Source organism: Geotrypetes seraphini, chromosome 3 (assembly GCF_902459505.1).
Source record: "Geotrypetes seraphini chromosome 3, aGeoSer1.1, whole genome shotgun sequence".
Taxonomy (NCBI): Eukaryota; Metazoa; Chordata; class Amphibia; order Gymnophiona; family Dermophiidae; genus Geotrypetes; species Geotrypetes seraphini.
Genome location: NC_047086.1, coordinates 387,239,647 through 387,254,250, shown reverse-complemented (window position 1 = coordinate 387,254,250; position 14,604 = coordinate 387,239,647). Strand labels below are relative to the sequence as shown.

Here is a 14,604-nt window from a genome sequence, read left to right as displayed (position 1 = left end):
TGGGGAGGGGGGGTTGTTTATATGGCTTCAAAGGGTCAATCTGCCTGTTTGGAGAGGATTAGACCTTTAGTCTGCAGTTCACAGATGTATCCTTCAGAGACCTGTTTAGCCAGCCTGCTAAAGATTTGTGGAGCTCGGGATTCCGGGCCCTCATCGCTTGCTCGCTTCCTTGACTTGGTCAGGAACTTGAGCACAGGCTCTTAGGCATAAATAGTGTCCTTCGAGGTGCTCAAGGTGCCAACTGCAGCTTTGCCTTCCCTCCCTCTTTTCTGCATCTGTTGCTGCCCAGGGGAGGTTAAAGGATCTGTCTGACTACAGTCTGACTGGTAGCCGAAGATCTTGGCTTGGCAGCTAACTGGCAGCTTGAGACAGAGAACCTCTCCAGATCCAGCTACACTTTAAAGGAGCTGAAGCAGGCTGCAACACATTTTCCCAGCACCTGGTTTGTGATTATAGGCTGTGACAGCCTATGGGAAAATCAGGGGAGGGGGTGGGATGTTTTAACTATTATCCCAGGACACCTATGGGTGACGTCATCAACGGAGCCCCGATGTAGACAGCCGCAAAAGCACTTTTGCTTTAAGAACTTTAGAAAATTTGCGACTGACCACACTGCGCATGCATGAGTACCTTCCAGCCCGACATAGGGCATGCATCTCCTCAGTTCTCTGTTTTCTGAGGAGCTGTGAAGTCGTATTAGTACATTCTGCGTGCCTTTTTGCCTTCTCGCTCATGAAAACTTTGACTTTTTTCTATTATTTCCCTTCGGGATTTTCTTCTCTTCTCTACACTAAAATAAAAAAAGAACTTTTGTTCCTTTCTTTCTTTTTTGCCATTTCTGACGGCAGGGCCTTTGCCTCTGCCTCAACCCTTGGGTTTTGATTTGGCTGAGGCGGTTTTCCTTCTTATGTCCCACCTATTAACCGGCTTTAAAAAGTGTGGCAGATGCCAGTGCACTATTTCTCTTACCAATCCCCACAAGTGGTGTATCCAGTGCCTGGGTCCAGACCATCGTGTAGAGTCCTGCTCATGCTGCTCCATTCTTTAGAAGCGTTCTATCAAAATTTGTCGTCTTCAGCAGAAACAACTCTTCAGTACCATGGATGCATCACAGGTACCTCGACGCCAACTAAGCCATTGACATCTAAGGCATCACCATCGGCAGAGGTATCTGCTTCCATGTCGGTGTCGCAGTCTATAGCTCTGTCAGGTAAGCTAGCTAAGAAGTAACAGGCTTCCCTGATGGGATCTCAGGCCATAAAAGTACAGAGTCAATTCATACCGGTCAAACAGAGACCTTTGATGCGGCTCGCTTCTACTTCAAGAGGTGCATCTTCTTCGATGTCATCCTCACCGGAACGAGCTGCAGCACCAGTCTTCAAGACATCGATCTCCTACACCACAGTGTCGCTCCTCAAAACATGGGACTCCTTCACCAAAGCGTCGCTCCTCAAAATCACCGAAGCGTCACTCCTCAAAGTATCGGACACCTTCACCGTAACGTCGCTCCTCGAAGCATCGGACACTTTTACTGAAGTGTCACTCTTCTAGGTACCGATAACATCCTCGGAGCATATGCATAAGAAGCAAAATTCCTCTGGGCATAGATCTAGTCATTCCAGACATTTGTCTCTACGCCCTCCATCTTCCAAATCTGGCAAACATTCTATAAAATCCAAGCATCTTTCTCCTGCATGCTCAGATAAGCGTAAGCAATCTATATCACCTGCTTCTTTGGCTCACTACCATTCTTTTTCTATTCCTGATCTCCATCTTCAGTCCATTCATGAGGCCTCTCCTTCTTCCACGGAAGCTTATAGTTCCCAAGCGGAGTATTCTCCTCATTCCACTTCCCATTGAGAACCTTCACCTTCTGAACTAGTCTCATTTACCTGATTCATTAGGCAGATGGGGAAGGACCTGGAAGTAAAGTTGGAGGCAAACTCCAAATATTCCAGGGAGTATATGGAAGCCTTAGATATCTAGCATCCTCCTAAGGAGTTACTCAAACTTCTTCTGCATGGCATTCTGAAGGAAACTCTTCGTAGGAACTGGGAATCACCTTATTTTATTCCAGCAACCACTAGAAAGCTGGACTCTCAGTATTAAGATTATCCCTATCTCTGGTTTCGACAAGCATCAGCTTTCTCACCATTCTTTGGTAGTGGAGTCAACTCTGAAGAAATCTGCCCCTTCTAAGGTCTATGCCACTGTACCTCCAGGCTGTGAGGGTAGATCAGTGGACAAATTTGGGAGATGTCTATACCAGAATGCTATTCTGGCTAATATTGTCCTCAACTACAACTTCTATTTTACTTCCTATTTGAAATACTAGATTAAGATCATGCCACTTTACTTCAAATACCTGCCTTTAAATCGGCAGTCAGACTTTAAACATATGTTTCACTCTTTCACACAGCTCTGGCAGCATCTGGTTCAATCCTTCTATGATGCTTTTGAGCTGTCGCCCAGAGTCTCGACAATCTCCGTGGCTATGAGTTAGCAAATATCCCTTTCCTGGGGGATGAACTCTTTGGGGACACAATTGAAAATGCAACTAAAAAGCTTTTGGAGCATGAAAACTCTTTTAACTCATTGCTCATACTTGTATGTGACATGCTGCACCTATACTCGCCTATTTTGCCATTATAACATAACAAAACAATGCGTTTGTATAACACAACAACCTCACAGTTCAAACTGCACAAACATAGGGATATTACAATTACGATTCAGCTGGATTTTGCAACTTTTACAGAAATGCCATCATAATGATTAGCATTTCACTGTAATGTGTTTTCTTTCCTTTATAGTGTCCAGTCTTTGAGGGCTTTCTCTAAAGCATTTTTATTGTGTACAGTTCTTCCTCTGTAGAAAAATGATGAGGTACAGTATGCAGCGATCATTAATCAGAGAGAAATAGAATTTTAGGGAGTTATGCTGCAACTTAAACCTTTGCCCCTTTATTCCACTTAGCATTAGCATTGACAAGTTTTGTAGAAATATACACCAACTAACCTGTAGTAACCCAACCTTTTCCTTCACTGGTTTCTTCTTATACTCTAACATATCTGTAAAGTATTACAAGCAATCACTTATTTTAGGGCTTATAACTTTTATAGTATTTACTTGGTGACTAATAATAACATACTAATAGACACACTCATAACTTTTGTATGCAAGTTACCTTAGGGCATTGATCTAGAGTTGCCTGACTAACTCTGGTTTTATTTAAGTGTCACAAAATTGCAAGAAATAAAACACAGCTAGGTGTATGTTTTATTGGACTATGATCTTATAAATCACTTTTGCTTCACCTGCAACTTAGGACACTCACTGTACATTTTTCTGCTTTTATCAAGGTTGATCTTGCAGATCTATCATATATCATTCTGGAGCACAGTCATTATCTCAGTACAGATATGTTGAAGGCCTTTATACTAGTGCGAAAACATTACAGAAAAATCCTGCTTGCACGCCCTACCCTTTTATCCCACATCCACTACTTCTCCAGTTAGAACAACTGTTTGCTTCTCTGCCCTCCACATTCAGGGGCCAGTACGGGAAACCACATGGTAGAGCTGGCTGAACACGCAATTTCTTCTATGAAGACGTAACCTAATGGTCAGTGCAGTGAGCTGAGATCTGGGGAACTGGGTTTGATTAAATGTAGCTCCTTGTGACTGAGTAAAGATTAAAAAATATATATATATTTCTGCAGAGAGACTGATGCCAGGCATTTAGGAAGAAGATTTTTTAGCTTTAACTGAGGTTGGCTGGCAAGGTGACAGCCTTCATATTGAGTGCTGGGTGAACAATTAGCCTCTTTTTGGTAATTAGCCTCTTTTAGCCTCAAAAAGGTAAGCCTTTTTGACAACTCAAATATCTGGCACTATAAGACGCACCTGACAGAGCATAAATCCCGTATAAATAATGAGATAATGCAGGCCCCGATGGTAGAACACTGTGTTAAACAAAAACACACGTATGGAGACATTAGATGGCGTGTCATAGATGTGATCATGGGTATGGAGGGTGGGAAAGATCAAACTAAATTAAATGAAATGGAACAGCGCTATATTTTTGAATTAGACACTGTGATACCACGTGGGCTAAACAGTGAAGTGGAATGGGGGACACTGATAGGTTAAGATTCGGATGGTTGTCATCAAGTAGGCGGGGATCGAGCAGGATTGTAAGGGATATTTAAACGGCGCCGGGAGACGCCGCCGCCATCACAGAAAAAATTAAAACAGGAGTCGGATGACAGCGGCAGCCCCGGTGAGCGTTTTGCTTTGATATAAATTAATTATGAAAACTACAATATTAAGCTATATTTTTTTAAGAATTAAGAGGGGGGAGACTAGGTCATAGTTGTTTTCTTAGTTTTCTCCCTTTATCTCGCAGGGAGACCCTTGAAACAGCACTCGTGTAGTGCGAAACATGTCGGGTCTGGCTCCCAAGGTGGCTGAGATAAGTGAATATTTATACTTTTACCAAGTTCAGTATTTGCACTAAAAGAGTTTTGGTTGAGAAATATTTGAACACTTGTGACTCACTACTTTAAAATAACAAAATTAAAAATTAAATAATGGACTGCCGATGATGAGGCACCACATAGCCTTCCCGCTATAATAATCAAGTTTCAAGTTTTCAAGTTTTATTTAGATTTGATGGTTCGCTTAATAAATTCTAAGCGAATTACATTACAGTTAAATTGGGGTAGAACAATTAATTAAAAAAACAAAAAGAATCAGGGACAATACAGACTAACAATGCAGACAAAACTGGAATAATTAGGAAAGAACATTGGGGAATAAAAGTTACAAATCTGTTATTTCCCTACTGGGAAGAGAAGAAAACAGTGAAGGATGGGAAAAAACACTAGGGATGGGGTATAAAAAAGAATAAAGACTGTTCACTTTTATTATTTTAAATTTTCTTGGAAAAAAATTCCTTTTTAAAGATTAAAAGAAGCCTTGAAGAGAAATGTTTTTAGATTAGTTTTAAATAAGGTGAGGTCTTTGATGTTTCTGATATATAAAGGGAGAGTATTCCAAATAAGCGGCGCTTTGACTGAGAAAATATCGTGGCGTCTAGTTCCTATTATTTTTAATGAGGGGACCATGAGTAGCTCTTGAGTATTAGATCGAAGAAGGCGGCTTGAAACGTGTGGAATTAATAGACGATTAATAAACTGAGGTTCATTAGAAATTAATGTTTTGAATACTAATAATGCAATTTTATATGTTATTCTTTGACTAATGGGTAGCCAATAATAAATCTATTACAGCGGTGGAGTGGTGGGGCTGAGGCGTCCTAAATAAAATATTTAGGGATTTGAAACGTTTTAATCCAGTAGATACTTTTTTGAGAATAATAATTGTAAGGCATATAAAGTCTCAGTCTAACTCTCATCTTGCTTGCAGATCCATTCTATTTAATATCCTCTTGCTTGTAGTTTATACCTTCTCAGTACTATTTAGAACTTATCTCCTTCAATCTGTTTTTCACAATCCTCCACCGTTACTCAGACTGTCTGTCCAAACAGCAAGTCAGTATAATCCATCTTATTAACCTCTGTCTTTTAAAAGGTCTGTAATATTGCATCTCTTAAACTCTTACAGGCTACATTCCATTTGCCTCATGACAAGATAGAATGTGGAATGTATTTGAAATCCAACTGCAGCCATGCCTTTAGAATCTCATTAACTTTTTTTTTTTTTTTTTTAAACATATAAATTCCAAACAAATAATAAACATTTCAACCAAGAACACAAATACTTTCATCCAAATCTCTACTAAGTAGCCATTGGTGATTCGCACTGCTCCAGAAACTCCTTAAGTTTATCTGCAGTATCAAAATTCAAAGTTTTATTTTTATAAGTGACCCGCATAGTTGCCAGGTATATGAGCCCATATCTAGCACCCAGACTTCTCAGCTGTGGTCTCAAGTCTAATAGCTGCTTCCTCTTTTGTGCCGTTGCTCTGGCAAAGTCAGGCACTATGTAAATCTTTGAATCCTGACACTTTAAGTTTTTATTATCTTTAGCTAATTTAATTATTTCAGCTACCTGCTGATATCTAAGTAGCTTAAAGATCAGTGGACTTGGTCCTTTTTGGCTGTTTGATAATCTCGTTGGGACCCTGTGTGCACGTTCTATTTCCAACAGATACTTATTTTGCAACGGGAGCACCTTGGGCAAAAAATTAATTAAAAATCCAACCGGATCTGACTTTTCAATTCCCTCCAGGACCCCAAGCACCCTTAAATTACTCCTTCGTTCCCTATTGGACAAATCTTCCAGCTCCCTTTTCAGTGCTTCAATTTCCTTACTGTGTTCCTTGTGCTTTATACTTTCCTCCTCACACTTTTCCACTCGTTTATCAATTTGATCCACTTTCATTTCCATCGCTTGTAATTTATTTGATAAACATACCACCTCTTCTTTGACTTCTTTTATATTTTTAGCGCATTCCAATATTATTTCCTTTATCACCTTTATTTCTTTCATTATGTCTTTGTTTTCTACATCCTCCGGCAGCAACGGAACTAACAGCGGTGTAGCCGTATCAAATTTCGATCGCTTCACGCTTCCTGAGCTGCTCCCCACCGCCAAAATTTTGTTTTGCTTTCCCGAAGCCATTATTCACCTCTGCCTCACTTTTCAGAGTGAAATTTAAATTTTTTCCGGCTATGTTCTCTGTCAACTAGCTTGTCTTCACGGAGCAACTCCACTACCCAGCCATTTTCGTCCGCTCCAAAGCCACGCCCCCAAAAATATTTAAAAAAGAATAAAGAATTGGAAAAAAAAAAGAAACGTGATTTATCACAGCTGTCTCGTATAAAACACTTACCCTATTATCTGAATAGTATTGTTAAAGTACAGTGACATGATTTTACTTTTTCAAGGTTACTATCAGACCTTGAAACTTTGAACTTCCAACAGCTGTCTGCTCGGAGAGAAATCAACATAACCTTTGTTTATACAAGGTTACTGTGGAGTGTCGCCTTTTATTTATTTATTTAAAAATTTCTTCTATACCACAAATCTTAAGCAGTTAACAACATACATATATTCATAAAATAGATATAACATTAAAATATAATACTCTTCAGGACATACAGCATTCAAAAACCTGAACAATGTCTAACATTTCTGTGTTAATTTATAAAAATGCCTGAGAAAACAGATGTACAGTACGTTTAAAAGTTTTCTACATGAACTCAAAGACGTTAGGGCCTTAACACGTGGAATAGCGCGCGCTAGCCACTACCGCCTCCTCTTGAGCAGATGGTAGTTTTTCGGGTAGCGCGCACTAATCCAGTGCGTGCGCTAAAAATGCTAGCGCACCTTTGTATAAGGAACCCTCAATCTTTCTCAATTCTTTTGGAAGGGAGTTCCATGACCATAATGATCAAGTCCCTATACATCTCCAATCTAATTTGCTTAAAATCTTGGACATCAAGTAGAGCCTGATTACTTGAACGAAGGGGACATCCTGGCACATGAACATTTAGGGCTGAAGCCAGACAAACATGGTTCTTCTGAAAGAATTTTAAAAATTATCATTAAAATTTTTAAATGAATACACCATTGAATAGGCAACCAATGAAATTGTCAATTTTTATCTTCCTTTTAAATTTTATCTTATTAAAATTATTATCATTACCCTCTCCTTATGTGTCTTCCCTATATGTTTATTTAACCTTTATTTAAATTGTAACTTCTAACCTATATTTTCCTTTTGTTTCCAGTTTTGTCAAATTTGTCATTAACCCTACTATGATTTTGTTTTTATATTGTAATTTTTATCATTATGTACATCGCTTCGAATTTAGATGAAGCGATTAATCAAATCTGTATTAAACTTGAAACTTGAAACTTAAGAATTGTGACTATACAAAGGACTTCCTGAGATTAAACGAAGGTTATCCTAGGAGACTATTTTATAAAGGTACAGTCATGCTTTTCTAGCACAACATTGTTTCAAGCACCAGCTTTTCTTCTCACATGTAGAAGTGTCTAGAACAGGAGAGAAGCACATTAGCAAGGCAATTCTGGAGGCCGCATTACCGCAAGGATGTGCTGAGACTGGAATCGGTCCAGAGAATGGCCACCAGGATGGTCTCGGTACTCAAGGAGCTCCCATACGAGGAGCGGTTAGGGAAGTTGCAGCTCTACTCACTCGAGGAACGTAGAGAGAGGGGAGATATGATCGAGACATTCAAGTATCTCACGGGCCGCATCAAGGTGGAGGAAGATATCTTTTTTTTCAAGGGTCCCGCAGCAACAAGGGGGCATCCATGGAAAATCAGGGGTGGGAAACTGCACGGTGACACTAGGAAGTTCTTCTTCGCTGAAAGGGTGGTTGATCACTGGAATAGTCTTCCACTTCAGGTGATTGAGGCCAGCAGCGTGCCAGATTTTTAGGCCAAATGGGATAGACATGTGGGATCTATCCGCAAAGATAGATAGGGAGGGTCATTAGAGTGGGCAGACTTGATGGGCCGTGGCCCTTATCTGCCGTCTACTTCTATGTTTCTATATGGGAAGTTTCCACAACTTCTGGAGAAATAAGTCTGGTCTCAGTGTTGGCTTTTCAAAAGCATTAAATGTGCCAGAAAATGTAGTCCATTTTATAGGGCTATACCAAGTATTTGATTTGGTTCAGCCCAAATAGTGTCCCAAATACTTTATTCGTATTTGGTCAAATAATGATTTAAATTTAAATAAGAATAATCTGGGACTCTACTGTGTTAAATCCTACTGAAATAAATACGTAATCTTTGATTTCACATTGCTTCTTTTATTATTTGTTATGTTAAAGCTCAATGCCCATTATTCATATTTGTATTTGGACAAATATTTTTCATCATTCATATTCAGTATAGTTTACATTATATTACATTTATTGACTTCTATTCCACCATAACCTTTTATTTTATTTTTATGTATTCAATTTTCTATACCGTTCTCCCAGGGGAGCTCAGAATGGTTTACATGAATTTATTCAGGTACTTAAGCATTTTTCCCTGTCTATCCCGGTGGACTCACAAACTATCTAATGTACCTGGGGCAATGGGGGGATTAAGTGACTTGCCCAGGGTCACAAGGAGCAGGGTGGGTTTGAACCCACAACCTCAGGGTGCTGAGGCTGTAGCTTTAACCACTGCGCCACACTCTTACCCTAATCTAAGCAGATCACAATAAGAGGTATTTGGACATTTCCAGGGAATTACATTTCAAAGTTTATTATTAGACAAACATTGGATTAGCATTGCAGGACATAATTCCTAAATAGCATCACTTTGATTTCTGACTAGAGAATGACATGGGGACAAATTTTTCCCCGTCCCCCACAGGAACTAATTTTCCCATCCCGTCGAGTTCTTTTCCTGTCCCTGACCCATTCTTGCAAGCTCCATCCTCAAACTCTTTAAAATCATAAGTGTTCGAGGCTTGTGTGATTAAGGCAGAGTTTACAGGACAGCAACAAAACTCACGGGGACGGGGAAATTGAGTTCCTGTGGGAATGGGGACAAATTTGTTCCAGTGTCATTCTTTAATTCTGACAACATCTTTATCTAGTTTTGCTGCCTGGAATGACAGTAGGCCTTCTAACATTTTTAGCCTTCCAGATGAATAAATTCTGCATCATCAAAATAAACTGTTGTACAGTTGGTTTTCCTATTAGCTTAAATAGATTTTTATAGGAATACCTGTCAGGTGTCCTATAATTAACCCAGGATTCCTGTAATTTCTTTTACTGTACCTTATCTGTACAGAATAAAACCTATGCAATACTTTTATGATAATTATCCTGTGGCTGGTATTTGCACACTAACCCAGAATTCAATATTAGTTTCTGCTTTAGTACTTTGTACTTTGAGGTGCTTGTCAAGTAAAATGGTGATAGGCAACCCATAGCTCTTTAATTATCTCAGTGGGGCATTTTGCACCAATTGGTTTTTAAAACAGTATGAAAGAAAACCTAGCTATAATTGTAAGTTTAAAAGATGGATAAACATAGACTATATGTAGCCCTTTAGTCCATTTCCTGTAAAGTGACTCATGTTCTGGAATGCGTTGCCAGAGGATGTGGTAAGAACGGATAGCGTTGCTGGTTTTAAGAAAGGTTTGGACAAGTTCCTGGAGGAAAAGTCCATAGTCTGGTATTCAGGAAGACATGGGGAAGCCACTGCTTGCCTTGTATCGGTAGCATGGAATATTACTAACCTTGGGTTTTGACCAGGTATTAGTGACCTGGATTGGCCACCGTGAGAATGGGCTACTGGGCTTGATGGACCATAGTTATGACCCAGTGGGGCTATTCTTATGTTCTTTTTTTTTTTAATAATCTTTATTCATTTTAAAACACTTTCAATAAGTGGAAACAACATAGATTATACATTTAACACTTTAGACATCACTTATAATTTTACAAGATTCATACAGATTATTATCCTCCCCCACCCTTCCTAATCTTTATCATTAAAGTAATAATAAAATTTTATCATAGGTTCAGAGATATATTATACATATTTTAAACATAAGTTATACATATTATTAATCAGACTTATTTATCAAACCTCAAAAATACCACCCTTCCCTCCTATTATCATCTGTATAAATAATCAGTTAAAAGACCTTATAATCCTCCCCCCTCCCCCTCCCTGAATGTGCATTTTATCTAATAACAAAAATCATAACTATAATAATTCTACAAAAGACGACAATGGACTCCAAATTAATTTAAAGTTTTTTGTATTCCCTAACAAATCAGTGTTCATTTTCTCTTATTTGTAAATTAGACATAAATTTGCCCACCAGAATGTAAAGTTGAGACGATCCCAGTTTTTCCAGTTTCGTGTAATCATTTGTATAGCTGTACTAGTCATAATTAATAAGAGACGTCTTTTATATTTATCTAGGGGATCCTTAATATGTAAAATGGTACCACAAATTACTATTTCATAAGTTAACGGAATCTCAGATTCTAAAATATTATTAATGTCCCCAAATTGATTTCCAGAAAATCAGTATCTTAGGGCAATAAAACAGTAAATGATCTAATGTTCCTATGTCTAGATGACAGTGCCCGATCCAATCTAAACAATGCAATAGCGCTGGGTGTGTTGTCAGTATTTTTTAAAATTCTTTCTCAATCCAATTCACCAACAGAAGTACATCTTGGGAATTCAGATTTCCACCTTTATCAAACAGATACAGGTGGTGGAATTCTTCAGGATTCCCAGTACTGTTTCCTACTGTTTATATTACTTTTTATTATGTTTTTTACTTATTAATAAATATATAAATAGTGAACTTAGCTTTATTCGAAGTCCATTCCCTTCCCGACGCGTTTCGCTTAACTTTCTCAAGATCGGGGGAACTGGACATTACAGCATAGCTTCTCCTAGTATAACCAGCCGTCAGCAATTCAGTAGGAAACAGTACTGGGAATCAAAAAGAATTCCACCACCTGTATCTATTTGATAAAGGTGGAAATCTGAATTCCCAAGATGTACTTCTGTTGGTGAATTGGATTGTGAAAGAATTTTTAAAAATACTGACAATACACCCAGCGCTATTGCATTGTTTAGATTGTAAAGAAGAGTGAGATTTTCTTCACATATGCTAGGAATATTGGTAGATGACAGTGTCAGCATCTATTAGATCTAGAGTTATCTAACTTATTCAATCTAATTGGGGTCCAAAAAGAACAATGTAACAAAAAGAACCAAGATGCTGATGCTGTACATCTCATCCTCCAAGACCAAATACGTGGCCTTCAAGATGCAGAAATATACTGCTTAATCTCAATGCTCCAAATGTCTCTAAGAGCATTTTTGGGTTTCTTATTCATAAGTTCAGATATTAATTTATACCACTTGGCGACTTGATGTCCTAGCATGTCTGCCTGAAAACATAGGAATTGCAGGCTATAAAAATTTTTCAAATTACGCCATTTGAGGAACCCTTTCTGAATAGCCTGCTTCAGTTGCAACCATTTATAAGATACCAAATGATTGTTGCAACCGTGAAAAATCAAGCAGTTTTCCATGTGAAATAACATCCTCTTATGTTCTTATTAGGACATGCAGAGTACCACTGACTTAACCCAGATCTACAAAGTATATATCTCATCATCTTACATCATACGAAAAGAGCTTCACATTCTCTCCCATTTATTCAAAGTCTTAGCGGTTTTCTGAGCTATGAGTTCTACTGGGGCATACCCTCTCAATTCCAGGCTGCCAAAGTGAGATGGGCTGCGTTAAGACAGCCTTGGACCTGATGTTGATGTTGAAATAGTCCTGGAACTGTTAAGCAAGTAAATGCCCAAATCCAATGGAATTGTGACTCCTAGCCTTTCCTGAAATCTGTATTCGACTACTTTACAATAAGCCCACACCTTGGGACAAGATCACCAAATATATCCCAAAGCACTTTCTCTGCCATAGTGAAGAAATGATATAATTGAGCTGGAGTGAAATATACCTGTACCTGATCTTAACTTCATTTTTTAAATAAAACCAGAACAAAGCCATCTCTATCGCTTTCCAATCAAGTGCTGCATATCAGGTGCCCAGGTCATGTTCCCATTTGAGTCTATGTGACAAGTTTAAAGGTGCTGTATTCTGAAAATCTTCACAAAGATCTTTCAAAAAAGTGTTCTCCCTAATGACTCTAGGTTTAATTGTCTTTGAGGTCACAAATAAACATCCGATCATGTGGTAGCAGTTGGTAGTCCTGAACCAGCTCTTCAAATGATATCAGATCAGTGTCTTAAAAAAAAAATTGCACCCAAGTGGATAGACTTTGCAAATCAACGTTTAAAAATCCCTAAAGCTTTCACTGGGGGAAAAAAAAGGATTGTCCACTATTGGGGAGAGTCTAGAAATATAAAAATCCCTCTCTACACCCATGCAATCCCATACCTGGAAGGTATAAGGAGTAACAGAGAAACATAGAAATATGATGGCAGATAAAAGCCAAATGGCCCATCCAGTCTGTCCATCCATCCACAGCATCCTAGTAGTGTCGGGCAGCTTTCTGTGTTTAGAAGACAAATACATCAAATCAGGATTGGAGTAGTGGCATGGCCTAGTGGTTAGAGCTGCTGCCTCAGCAATCTGAGGTTGTAGATTTAATCCCAGCATCACTCTCTGGGCAAGTTACCTAACCCTCCATTGTTACAGGTATCATAGTTAGATTGTGAGCACCAGGAAAGATAGGAAAAATTCTTAGAATACCTGATTACTATTCATTGTAAACCACTTGGGCTATAATTGGTATATTAAAAATATATGCCAAAGGAAAGAGCCCCACCTGACTTTGTTCAGTCTCAATCCACAATTTACAAGGGTATCCCTGGAATCATTCGTGACTCAAGCTCGGGCCACTCGGTAGTATAAAGTAAGATTTGGAACTCCAAGTTCCTTTTGTTTCCTGTCTCTATAAAAAATACTTCTAGGCAATCTAGGATGCTTGTTGACAGTAGGAGATAGCAATAATAGGTAAGAAATAAAACTTTGTGGTATAGAAATAGGAAAAATTTGGAATAAATACAACAAATGAGGCAAAATGTTCGTTTTGATTATAGCCATATGTCCAAATCATGAGAGAGGCAAATGAGCCCATTGATCCAAATCTAGATGCATATCTTGCATAAAAGGTGGGTAGTTAGCTTGATACAAATCAGAGTAGGAAAATGTGATATAAATACCTAGGTACCTAGTTTTCTTTTCCACTTGTTTCAAAGAAAAGCAGCTCTTTAAAACCAGCAATTGGGCATTAAAAAGACTGACATTAAAGGCTTTTCTTATTTACTCATGTTGAATTTAAAACCAGAGACTTTGGAATACTGATTCAGTACTCAAAGTAGGTTTGGAAAAGAGATATTTGACTGAGTTGGGGACAGAAAGATGTCATCTGAAAAGAGTGCAATTCTAAAATCCAACTCACTCACCCCCAAATTCTCTAACCAGCGCCCATAAGGCGACAGCACCAGTTAGAGAATTGCGCCCGATTCAATGAAATATAGGCTGGAAAACCCTGGCCTACATTTCAACTGCCTATCTTTGCTGGGGGATCCTGAAACTAGACCACAGCTTGCCATCAGCTGATTGCAGCAGAGGAATTCCCCCCCCCCCCACATCAACTTAGCTGGCAGGACTCCCTGAAACCGTGGCTTCGGGGAGTCCTGCCGGCTCAGCTGATCAGGGGAAGTTCCCCCTCCTAATCGGCGGGAGGGATGCCCAATCCCTCCTGCCTGAACAACCCCCCCAGACACCCCCCACACCCAAAATTGGCAGGAGGGATACCCATTTCCTCCTGTCTGAACGACACCCCCCCAAAATCCCCATACCTTTACTGGAAGACCGACAAGAGGGATGCCCACTCCTGCCAGTAGGCCCGTCTCTTCAAAATGGCAGGACTTCTCCTTCCCGATGCACTGTGCCAATCAGGACCTTAGACCCATCCCAGTGCCGTGATCAGCTGATGACAAGCTGCGGTTTAGTTTTGGGATCTCTTGGCAAAGATAGACAGATAGAAAGATTGGCCAGGGTTTTCCAAGCCTACATTTCAGCCATCT

General features: G+C 39.2%; 1 protein-coding gene across 6 annotated transcripts in view; it reads left to right on the top strand.

Annotated features, from left to right (window-relative positions):
- The window catches only part of DYNC2LI1 (dynein cytoplasmic 2 light intermediate chain 1), a 94,942-nt gene that overhangs the window by 61,676 nt on the left and 18,662 nt on the right, over positions 1–14,604 (top strand). Inside the window, exon 13 of one of the 6 annotated variants that reach the window (XM_033936847.1) lies at positions 4,408–4,434. The exons of the other annotated variants lie outside the window; for them this stretch is intronic. Coding sequence (XP_033792738.1) covers positions 4,408–4,419 — 12 coding nt within the window. The 3' untranslated portion in view covers positions 4,420–4,434. Of the gene's footprint in view, positions 1–4,407; positions 4,435–14,604 lie in introns of those variants that run through there. 6 annotated transcript variants of the gene reach the window in all.